This window comes from Zosterops lateralis (assembly GCF_965231275.1).
Source record: "Zosterops lateralis genome assembly, chromosome: 1".
Classification (NCBI taxonomy): Eukaryota; Metazoa; Chordata; class Aves; order Passeriformes; family Zosteropidae; genus Zosterops; species Zosterops lateralis.
Genome location: NC_139762.1, coordinates 24,564,187 through 24,576,449, shown reverse-complemented (window position 1 = coordinate 24,576,449; position 12,263 = coordinate 24,564,187). Strand labels below are relative to the sequence as shown.

The following is a 12,263-nucleotide window of genomic DNA, read 5'->3' as shown; positions in this document are numbered from 1 at the left end:
ATGACACAGAAAGGCAGAACAGAGGAGAGCAAGCAAAGCAGAGAGAATGGAAAAGAGATTAGGGGAGATACCTGAAGAGAATCCTGGTTTTCAGAGCGACTGACAGGAGTATAGTCATGAAGCGAAGAGCTGTGCAGAATACCCATAGAAGCTGAACTCACCATGGAGGTGCCATGTCTTCTACTGCTGCCACCTTCCTGAGTGTCTGTTTGGGCAATCAAAACAGAAGCGGTTGAAGAACCAGCGAGGAAGCCTCCTTTGTTGTGATATACTGACAGAATCTCTTTCTTCCTTTTGGATTCTAGTTGTGTAATTTTACTCCTTTATTCACTCCAAATGAAAGAATCCAAACCCCTTCCACATCAGCTCTTACACAGTGGTCAAACACCAATCCCACTGTTTTAGGAGTGACTGCCTGGCTCATTTGTCCTTTCTGCCCTCAATGCCCTTCTCTGTGAAAGCATGGGCTATGCCATTGGGAGCATAGGCAGACAGGGGAAAAGTGCTTCTAAGGCACATACATGATTTATGGAAAGCCCTGAAAACTACTGCATGTGCACACAAATGCAGGATGAATTTACAGGTGGATTACAAATCACATTTGTAACTGAAATTGCTCTGTTCTTTTAAAGACAAAACTTCAGCTGTAATGTTAACATTATAATAATTTTGACTGTAACATTGCAGCACAATTAAGAGTAGAGTTGTTAGTGAATACTTCAGCAATTACTGACATTGCTGTTTTCTTAAATCCAACAAAAAATAGAAGTAAGATGCTGTTTCCAGAAAAAACTGCTCTGTAATAAAAATAAATGTAACTCTTTTGACTTTGGAAAATGGAATTTTCCACTCTAAAACTCAAAATGTGATAGACTGAAATAAAATAATATTCTCTTGCATGCTTTAACAGTGTGCACTTGGCCATCACTACTATATCCAAGCATTCAGTCAAAATCTAGTCCTTGAACTAACATTCAAGTTGTCCATTTTATTTGTAATAGAGAAGAACCAAAGTTGACCAAAATTTTGATTACTCTTTCTAAAATAAAGGGTGCATGTGATCCTTTCTCCTCAATAATGGATCTCTCTGGTTTTAAAGAAAAAACTACGTGTTCAGTTCCTGAGACACAGCAATGAGAGTTTGTGCAGCATGGCTGAGACTGAGCACACAGACTGGCAGCTCTGCAGAAACAGTGTCACAGTATGATTTGGATTCAAGCTATTTCTGTACCTTTGCTGGGTTCTGGCAGAACTGAGCCAGCCCAGACAGCCAAGTCACAGAGAGACCTTAAGGAACTGCACTACCAGCCCTCAGAAGAGCAGCACTCTGGAAGTCACAGCTCAGGCCAACTTCTTTCCTGGCTGCCTTTGCCAATACAGCTTCTGAGCAGAGTTTTGGAATACAGCCCTAGGGTGCTCTTCCACAGGCCTGTAGCCTCTACATTCTATGCACAACTGGCTCTTTTCATTGGTGTAGAAGAAGACCTGGTGTATGTATGAGTGACCTTCAAAATATCTTCAGAAAAGCAAACTGCACTGGACAGCTGAGGAGTGGTTAGTGGGAAGATCAATGCATTTCTCTTTTAGAACAGCAGCAGCCACAGTGAAGTCAACAATACTTCTAAGATCACATAAAAAAACTGCAGAGACAAGCCTTTACGTTGTATCCTGGAAAATACAGCAATGTATCTGACAATTCTTTAAAGTGTATCCACAGAAGAACAAACACTGTGGTCACTCCTAGTGATTTTTGAGAAAAAAGCAGCCCCAGAGAGGTCCGTACCTAATGTACTCTCACTGGGGTCATCAGGGTCTGGAGTATTACTCAGCAGACTGTGCATGTCTCCACGTCGACGCTGTCTGTGCCTCCTCCGATACTGAAATTCAGCATATTCCTGCATAAACCAAAGGTTACAAAACACAGGGCAGCATGCAGTACTATTTTTCTGAGTAACAAGCACCACATTTTTATAAAAAAATGTGTGATTTTATATGCTTATTATAAAATCACCCACTTTCAGAAAAACAAATTGCAAGTTGTATCATGCGACTCTTAACATAAAGAACAAAAAAATCCAAGGTAATCCTAAATCTATAAAACAACGAATTAGCAAAAACAAAAACAAACAAAAAACCCAATGAAAACCCCCAACCTAGATGTACTACCATTTTAATACTTGCAATCTCCTTTTTTAACAATTCCAAGAACACATTTCTTGTTCTTTGATGCCAAACTTTATATATGCACACATTAACACACTTTTAAATAAATTCATACCCAATGATTTTAGAACATAGAAACAATTGATGTGAGTTAGACCAATAGATTATCTCAGAATCTTGCTGCCAGCAACTGGCAGTAGAAAATAACCTTCAAAACATCACAGAAAGCTGGCAGACATGCACTGGGACTTGACACATTTTTCCCAGCCTCCAGGACACTACGGCTCCAGAACTTCTTAAGCCACATCTGACACACTTCTACTGGACAGTCTATGCTGGATTTTGATGGATTTTTATTCTATGAATTACAAATCTCCTCTACTTTTGCTTAACTCGAGCTGCTAATGAGCCATAACCATATGAGTTTGAACTCCTGCAGCCTGTATTTTCTCATATTGTGTGTGCTTAGACAGTTTATATAGCATTTATGGAAAAGACTCTTGACCACATCAAGCTAACATCTCAAGGGTAATTATCTTAATACTTGGATCAAGTAGCATATCTTTCCTAATATGAAGGAACTAGTTTTATGCTTGAAGGGAAATTTCCAGTTATCTTTTCTGGTAGAACTGACACTGAACCTGTGTAGGTAGCACCTTGTGTAATTTCAGTTATTCATGCACACAAGGCAATAAAAGTATGGACACAGGTACTTGCTTTCTTCTTCAAAAAATAATAATATTTTTTATTTCTGTGAGCTCCAAGTTGGGAAATCTGTAATCCAAAAGATTCATTTGGCCAAATGAATTGAGAAAGATAACAGAACCATTAGTTTTCCTTTCCTGTATTAACTCTTTCTCATCATCATCTAAAGTACCTAAAACTTAAATCCAGAAGTGTTATTTCTCTTACACAATGACCTTATTAATGTAGATGATATTATGAGAGTATGTTTTTTTCCATGAATTTTCTCAGACCAATTATGAGACTTCCTCATAAATGACATACACAAGACAAAAGGAATAGTCACAAAATCATGTGTGTGGGCAGATTTTCATCTATGGAAATCGTAAGAACATAAAAAAGCAGCTTTATTGAACCAGACAAAAGGTCCATTTAGCCCAATATTCTGTCTTCAACAGCAGTTAGTAGTATATGCTTGTTAGTCTATGGAATAGTATAAAGAAACAAGGCAAACATAAAGTGATTCTTCTATAAAATATTCTTCCAACTTTTAGGGATCTTAGGGATTTTCTAAATGCAAGGCAGTGCCTCAAACAACAGAAAATCAAACCTGGATATAGAACAATATAACTGATTTATTTAAAAAATACATAATTATATCACTCTGAATCGGAAAAGGAATCACACCAGATTTTAGCTCTCATTTGTTTGCAATAAAATAATCGGGCTTATCAACAGCTATTTAATTTTTGGTTGCTTATTAATCTTTAGAAAGAGATCTTAATTACTACTTATGAAACCTTATTTCTTATCACATAGAACAATTTTCTGCTTGCAAGCAGAAGAAGTTTTAATTTTGTTGGCTAGGAACATCTTGGTTTTACAGTGTTCCTACAACAATCAGCATTCTTTGCTAAAACCAGTAAGATTTTTTTCCATAATAATCTGCTTTACACAGTCATTCTACTACTTGTCAGTAAAAGTACAGCTCTATGTAAAATACTTTGCAGTGAAATTCACCAAAATAAACAAAGATGACCATTATTAATTCTATAAAATTCCTTCAGCATAGGTGGTTGCAAGTATTTGTGATAGCTACATAGCAAAGAAACCAACTTGCATCAAACAGTGCCACATTTAGGCAAATCATAAAAACTGACAAGCAGATCATCTAAGCACAGCTGCAATTGCACCTCCTGCTAAACAGCTTTTCAACACGTTTCTTACCAGCTTCTTCTCATAAACAGTTCCAGTGATGATACAGTAACATCACAATGACTTTGATGTTGTCAGATGTGGGATTATTTCTAAAGAACTAAAGGAACTGGACAGGAGAAGCAGCTGATTTTTTTGCAGAGAAGCCAGCCATGTTCTCACCAGCGTGATGCTCACCAACAATAGCAAAGGAAATATATAGAAAAAAGTACATGGAGTTTTCTAGGATGTTTAAAAATGACTAGCTAGAAAGAAAACAGCAGACAAGGAAATGCTGAAATGAAGTTTCCTTCCTGACTGAATGCTTTAATCTAATGTTCTCAAAACATTAACTAAAAATTAAGATAAAGGAAAGCCTTAGAGGAAGCTTCTCATTTTTCAGAGCAGAGTCTCAAAAATTATCTCTCTCCCATTTACAGGTCATAAAATATTTATTTTAAAAAATAGTGATTTTCATTTTTGGTAAAGTAGCAAAAATTAATGTAATTTGAGTATGCAATTTCCATCCTACTTCAATACATAACAATAAAAATAAATATTTGAAGTATTTAACAATATTTAGGAGTATGCCTGCATGTTTTTGTTGGGATTGTGACAGAGGATAGAAATTTCTTAGACTTTTTGTCAAATTCTGCTGAATTGATATTGCATGTAAAAGTAATTTAGACAATTTCATACATTTCTTACTTTAAGGTTCTCCAGCACAGAGACAACAGTTTATATTCAATATTAACACTGGTTATGTACTTAGAAAATGAATGCAAAATATCTTGTCTAATGCCAGCTTAGACTACTCATCCATGTAGAGGCATTGTTTAGAGTCATTGCACAATTAGCTACGAATATATTTCCTTCTATTGTGAAATAAATGAAATGGAAAGCTTAACCAACTTGAAATGCTTTGACTCAAGAAAAGGAAGCTCTTCATGCAGATTGTGATCATACCTGTGTTTCTAGCATATGCAGAACTAAGTTAAAAAAATTAAAAAGAAATAGTTTACCTCTGGGGATGCAAATCCTAAATACTCCCAATCCCATGTTCCACCAGCAAAGCTATAAAATGGAAAGTTATACCATCAATTTTAGAAGTAGAACAAATATGAAAAACCTCCAGAGCTTCAAAACCTATTGAAATCTGAAAACTAGTGCAATTGTAGCTCTCTAAACTTAACAAGTCTTCCCCTTTAATTCTTAACTCAAAATTTTATTTTGAAAACCCTACAGTTAAATTGTTGACTATTTCAGAGCTGCCTGATATGTTTAGCAAATACTTAAGAGATTTTTGAAGTGTCCCGGGGATTTAGTGACAATCTTGATGGAAAAAAGTGAAACAGAAGCCATGACATCTAATCATTAACGTATCACAAAAGGGGAAGCAATTTAGGCTACAACACACAGAGCAGTGATCCTCAAAAAGAAAAAACACATTTTTCCCCAAAGGCTGGAGTTCCATAAGGATGAAACGTCCAAGAAGGTATTACTACTATAGTGATTTACAACCACTACACTTAGCATCTACCTCATAGTCAGAGAACAGCAGTGGATTCACCCACTTTGGCAGCTATCAAAAGAACTTCTTCTGACTTGTGCAGTGTTTTGGGGGGATTACCTGCGCCTGGGTGCTTCTGGGGAGTCTGCAGGAGCAACCCCACGGGCCACAGAGGCCAGGAACTCCTGTCGCTTCTGCTGCACAAGACAAGCTGCTCGGATGATTTTATGGCGAGGGGTCCGAAGGTAAGGCCTGTTCACTTTCTGTGCAAGGTCTTCAGTGACCATTTCTAGGTCTGTCTACAAGAGTTAATAGTACAGAAAAAACAGTTTTACAGGGAAATGCAAATCGGGAAGAGCTCTTCTCCATAAATACTGAGCAGAATGATACCCATTTTCCTGGAAGTACCAAAATAGTCCAAAATATCTGCCCCACAGCCTACTCTCGCTGACCGACATTCTGTACTCCAGCTTGAAGCAGGATTTCCCTGCACTCTGAAATACTGAACATCTTCAAGGGACAGGAAAGGAGGCAGCAGCCCCAGGTACTCCCCCAGTTTTGCCTCCTCGCAGATGTCAAGCACATCAGAAGGGAAAGAAAGAAAAGAGAAGCTTGGGAAGGAGATGAAGACTGAAGCTAAAATGTTACCCTCAGAAAGCAGATTAACAGGAATTTCTTACTTTCCCCTTCCATCTGTCCTTTTCCTTTGCAAAGTGATACAAAAAACATGCTACTTTTTCAAACTTGGTTACAAATGTCATTTTTATACTACAAAAATGGCAAACAGACACTGATAACTAATATTAAAAAAAAAAAATGCCATCAGGAAAGTAAAATATATCCATGTATTACCTGCATAAGTTCAAATATTTCTTTCTTTGTGCTTTTAGGCTCCAAAAAGAATCCATATGGATAAGAACACTTAAGAATGCGGCGAGTTTTTAGAAGCTCTTGCACTGCATCTTCAATGAATGTGGTATCAGGACAGCCTCCCTCAGCTGCAATATGAAACAAGCATTGGGAAAGTATTTTCCTGCTGATGTCAGCATTACTTTTGTACGTATCAGTTAAATATTTTGCAAGTAAAGAGCAGCAAGTTCTCAATGACTGCAGAGTGTTCTTACTAAAAGAAATAAGCACACAACATTAACTTCTACCACACTCTAATGCTACTTCTTCCTTGAGGCTTTGGAATAGGTAAGATTTACTGTACATTTAACTTTCATCCAATGTTTACTAATTCTAGTACTGGAAGGAATGACACCACACAGCAGACTTGATGTGAGCACTATCCAAAAAGAACAGTTTAGCCATAACTCTGTTGATGTGATTTCAAATCAAAGGCACAGATCACAGCAAATACTTACTTCCACTTAGAGCTCTACTCAACTGCTCCATCTTTTCTTTGGCTGTTTTTAGAAGGCGCTGTTCTAACTAGAAAAAGAAAAAAAATACAGTAAGATAATTCTTTCTTGACTAATAAACCAGAAACAAGCATCAATAAAAATGGCTTGACCCACACCTGGTAGCTAAGTTCATGGTTCTTAAATCTTGTATAATAGTGCATAAACCTATCAAGCTCTTGAAATCTTCTATGCTTCTTTTCAGCCTGGAAAATAATGGGAAACAAAAGAAACCAAAATAAATTTTATAATTTTATGCAACAATCACCATTAGATAAAATTAAATAATGAACTGTTTCTATTCAGACTATATATAAACTATTATACACAGTGCTAAGTGCCATGTAAGTAAAGAGACAAAATTAATTTTTGAAATTCACAAGACTACAAATACTGCAGCCAAAGAATTGATACAATGTCAGTGCCTGCTATTTAAAGGAACTTTCCTAAAGCCAAAATTAAGGCACATCCTCTGTAGTGCACAGCAGCTAATTACAGGACCAGCATGCTCATTTCACAAAAGGAAACCATGTCAGAGAAGTAAAATAACTTGAGTAAAGTCACCAGTGGTTGTTAAAAAAGTCAAAAGCAGAAATCTTATGCATCCACAAATAAGTAGTGCTTTCCTTCTGTCTCTTTGATATGTTTAAGGTTGTATTTTTCCATGTAGAACTGTGGTTTGGAAGAATTTTGATTAAACTTATCCTGAATGGAGAATTGCAACCTTGGTGCTATTTTTCAAATCCACACATTCATTTTTTTACCTCTACTGTCATCTCCTTGGACTGTTCCTCCACATGCTGAATAACTTCATAGCGAGTGCATCTGTAGTAACCTCCAGTGGAAGAGCTGTGCTTCTTCCATTCTTCTAAGCATATCCAGCAAAAGTCATACTTGCACTTCAGAAAAAAAATAGATAAAAGGGAAAAAAACAAAAACACAAGAAGCTGAAATGTCTTAGGTTTGCAGTTAGGCATCATTATTCCTCTATGGACAGCTGAATTAAAAGCATTCTGAGTGTAAACAAATTTTTGAGGAGCCTCAAAAATAGCCTTCCTATTTTACTTACTCAAGAGATCTGTTTATCACACCATATCAAACTATGTCAGTCATCATTTTTGTTCCTTGGATAATTAGACTGCATTGGATCTACATGTTAAGTTTTAACTGGAGGAAATAAACTAAATGTCAAATATAGCTGATCAGGCCTGGTTTTCTGTTATTGCTAAAAAACAGTCCCATTTCTTTAAATAACACAGAAACTATTCATGAGAAAGAATGATTTTTTTTTCCTAATATTACTTAAGAGAACATGATTAATTGAGTTTTTGTCATGTGGTGTTCCTGATAAAAAACACTGATAACAACTACTACAGCAAGAGAGAAGTCTGAACATAAACTTTGATGAGTGATTACTTCCAGGTGAACCTTTTCTGCACTGACTGAGTAAAGTGCTTTCAAAATAGGTGAAACCTTACATGGAGGTGTAAGGTGACTTATTCAGGCTTCCCTGCATCAGAGAAGATCAAATATTCTCCATTTAGCAGCGAGTTCTCAGCTACTTAATTTCAAAATAACTGGAAGCTATTTATGGCTGGATAAGCAAAAGATTTCACAATTTGGTGAATCATGTTTATTTTATCTGTCTTATAGATGAGGAAAGAAAATTTACATTAATTAATATTAAGCCATGAGTATTATTAATGGCATTTGATAAATTAAATGCATTTCTTCTCTCTTTGATAAGTTTAACCTTTCCAGGAATACCTACTCCATACCAGATGTGTTTGTTATATAGTTATTTTATACAGTCATTTAGATATATTACAAGAAGGAATGAAATCTAATTCTTGCATTGTACTTCTGCTAATTTTGTCTCAAAAATCAGTAGTGCTGATTTTCTTCTAAAAAGCAATGAAGACTAGAATACTTCTTCCTGTTATTGTGCTGTTCCTTCTTGTTTTCAAACATTTTTAAAGCTGCTGGCTTATAAAAAAATGGTGAGAAGTGCTGAGAATGAAGTACAAGAACAAATGTGTATAAAACTGTTAAGTCAGTATCACTGCATCCTTTGCCTACCATTCAAACCCATTCATATTCATTATAAGAAAAAATCATTACAAAATATTCAAAAGATCATATGAAACAAGGTATTTCACACTGAACTAATAAATCTTGACTTCCTATGAATTGATGTACGTATGCTTCTACTGCAACAATCTCAGCTCTCCCAAATTATTTCCCATCTGACCACTCCATTAGATTTATCTTTAAATCTCTCATATCTCCAAAAGCCTCCTCAAAACCCAAGATTCACACAGTGTTCCCAGACCTTCCTCCCAGTATCTCAGTCTCATGAGACATTCAAAACCACATCAGCTATTCCTACACACCTCCCAAACTCAAAATCATTTTTAGGAAAGGCAAGAAGGACAACTTTGGAAACTACAGCCTGTCAGGCTCACTTAGTGCATGCTAAAATCATGGGAAAGATTACTCTGGGAGGTACTGAGAAATATCTGGAGGACAGCACAGTCTTTGGTCACAGCCAGCATATATTTATGAGGGGAGGTCCTGCTTGTCAAACCTGATTTTTTTCTGTGACAGGATAACCCACCCAGCTGAACAAGGGAAGCCAGGTGATGTAACCTGTTTGGACTTCAGCAGAACTTCTGATACTCTCACAGCCTCCTTCTGGACAAAACGTCCAACACAGCACTGGATAACTGCGTTATGGGATGGCTTCACTTCCACACAGAACTCAAAAGAACACTGAGTTTGCACTAAACTACGAGGACCTGTCCACTCCCTCAAAGGCAGGGAAAATTTCTTCACTCAGAAGGTGTTTGGGCCCTGGAACAGACTCCCCAGGACAGTGTTCACTAAGCCTGACAAAGTTCAAGAAGCAACAACAGCTCTCTCAGACACATGATGTGACGCTTGGGGTGTCGTGCACAGGGCCAAGAGTTGGACTTGTTAATCTTGATGCATCCCTTCCAACTCAGCATATTCTATGATTAACTCCTGAGCTGTGTTTTTATGTGTCTTTATGATTGCTGAGCCTTTTATCACCACCTGGGCTCAACAAATCCCATCTGCTGCCTGGCCACTGTCTGAGCCAAGCAGAACAGGTAATTGCTGAGCAGGTAACAGCTGGGTAGGTATTTCAGCCTCTCTCTTGGTGGCAGTACAAATGAAGTCTCTGCACCATACAGCTACCAAGTTTCCTGAAACTTGCAGCAATTTATTATCTATGAACCTCCTCCCGTTCCTTGAAATCAAAGTACCCATAAGGCTAAAAAACGACTATAGATAGTGGAGTGAGAGAGCAGGACTGAGTAAGTTTCACCTCGTTAGAAGCTGCACTCATAAAACAGCAAGAAAGTGCCTGCTTAAGTACAAAAAGCAGGGTTTTATGAGTAAGGGGTATCCTTCTCTACACCAAGGTACATGCTAGATGCTAAGAAGCAGCTATAGCCCATCATGTCTCAGGCTTGAGCAGACCTCCCAGCAAAAAAAGGCAGAGGCTCCATCGGGAATTGTTACTTCAGCAGAGGAAGCAACAAGTGAAGTGACCTCTATTCCTTGTGTCCAAGCCCTGGAATGATCTTTAGGACACCACCCTTCCTCACCAGGCTGAGGGGGGGCAGCTGCTGTCTGCAGAGATTTCTCAAGGACAAAAGAATCTGTTTTAAGGACACTTCAAGCTGCCTATAAGCATCAAAAAAGAAGAGACCTCTGGTTGTCAGCTAGTGCCTTAGAATGGCAAATTACCTACATTCATCAGTGTTTACTGGCCAAAGTCTTCTCCAGCCTGAAGGCACTTAGTTCAACTGAGCTCACTGGCAACAGCTGCAACAAACATACCTTGTAGAGTTACTCTCTACAGAGTATACATACTCTAGAGAGTTTTAGAAGCACAGAATTTATGAGCTCTTTTAAAAATCATTTAGGACAAAACCCCCATAAAACCCAAAACCAGCAAACTTAGCATAAATCAAAGTGTAGAAGAATGTTCTCTGCTGCCAGTGATACCAAAAAAAGCCCCAATCTTCAATTCGTATCACAGAAAGAGAGAGAATATGTGACAATATAAAGAAAATGGGATCTACACAGCAGTAGAGAAAGACCTGCATATTTTCAGAAAAATAAAGAGAATTACTTTCTATATCTGTTAGCCTTTTATTGTAGGCCAACTATGTCAAGTGTTCACTACTTTCTTATTTTTAATGATGCTCCTCAAAGAGGTAATAGTTGTAGTTATACAGAATATTTCTGACATAAAGAAACAGTTTTCTAAATATGCTGCTTTTAACTAGAGCAAAAAAGCATTTTCAAATGATACTGAACTCATGGAAAAAATATTTCTTCTATTTTGGTAGCACAGTGCAAACTTGTGAATAATTTTCTGGCTGCTGTCATCAATAAATTTCCTTTGGAATCACTCTTTGCTGTCTTTTCATTCCTACTGATTAATTCCTGTTTACAGTTTTCCACCTAAACTTCTTTTGCTTTGTTGCTATGTTAGAGAAATAATGCAAAAGAAAAATATACTAAGGCAAAACCTTCATTAGAGCTAAGCCTTCCTTAAAATCTTGCATCTGCCAATTCTGTCCTTTCTCTTCTAAATTATTAATGATGATTAAACCACCAATTATTTCTGCTTCATACTGTATGGGTAATTATTCTTAGGTGTTTATGAAATTTCAATCATTATAATGTACACTTGTCAACCAAACGGATTTCAGTAAATATTAAACATTTTCTAAATACACGTAACCTGCCATTTGCTCATTATCTAATTCTTGGAATAGGTTCCACTAGCCATCAGGCATGACTCTTCAGAGGTTTTGGACCTTTGTGATCCTAAAATATATACAGGACATACAAAGCTGAATTATGATTCCTTAAGAAATCCCATGAAGGATCCTTCTTACCTTTGCACACTGCATGTGGTTGCAGCCCTCGTTCTTCTGGATTGGAGACTTGCAGTTGGCGCAAGGTTTGGAGTTGGTCAGTAACCACAGGCAGTTGGCAGCGTCCTCATAGGCCTCACTCACTCCCACAACTTTTTAGAGGGTGACAGGAGGATGCGGAGCATGCAAAAACAGAGAGGTTGAAATTGTGCTTGTATAATCTTTTGTGAGAATCAGATTAGGAATGATGCAAGTTTCCCTATTTCTTGACAAAACATTGAAGTTTTTCCATATTTCTCACTTATGTTTTATTATTACATTTTCTAATTTTTACCTATATAATATTAATACACTTATTATTTCAATGTATTTCCACACATTTATTTTAATACA

The 12,263-nt window shown here is 37.1% G+C and overlaps 1 protein-coding gene across 4 annotated transcripts in view; it reads right to left on the bottom strand.

Annotated features, from left to right (window-relative positions):
* Positions 1-12,263, bottom strand: part of ANKIB1 (ankyrin repeat and IBR domain containing 1) — an 86,997-nt gene that overhangs the window by 2,352 nt on the left and 72,382 nt on the right. For 2 of the 4 annotated variants that reach the window (XM_083870636.1, XM_083870637.1), the window contains 9 exons: positions 11,892-12,022; positions 7,719-7,853; positions 7,074-7,160; positions 6,919-6,985; positions 6,404-6,549; positions 5,672-5,850; positions 5,064-5,115; positions 1,784-1,895; positions 72-205 (listed from right to left, as the gene is read on the bottom strand). In XM_083870636.1, the coding sequence (XP_083726762.1) occupies positions 72-205; positions 1,784-1,895; positions 5,064-5,115; positions 5,672-5,850; positions 6,404-6,549; positions 6,919-6,985; positions 7,074-7,160; positions 7,719-7,853; positions 11,892-12,022 (1,043 nt within the window). The remainder of the gene's footprint in view (positions 1-71; positions 206-1,783; positions 1,896-5,063; positions 5,116-5,671; positions 5,851-6,403; positions 6,550-6,918; positions 6,986-7,073; positions 7,161-7,718; positions 7,854-11,891; positions 12,023-12,263) is intronic. The other 2 variants (XM_083870639.1, XM_083870638.1) reach the window with 2 other exon arrangements.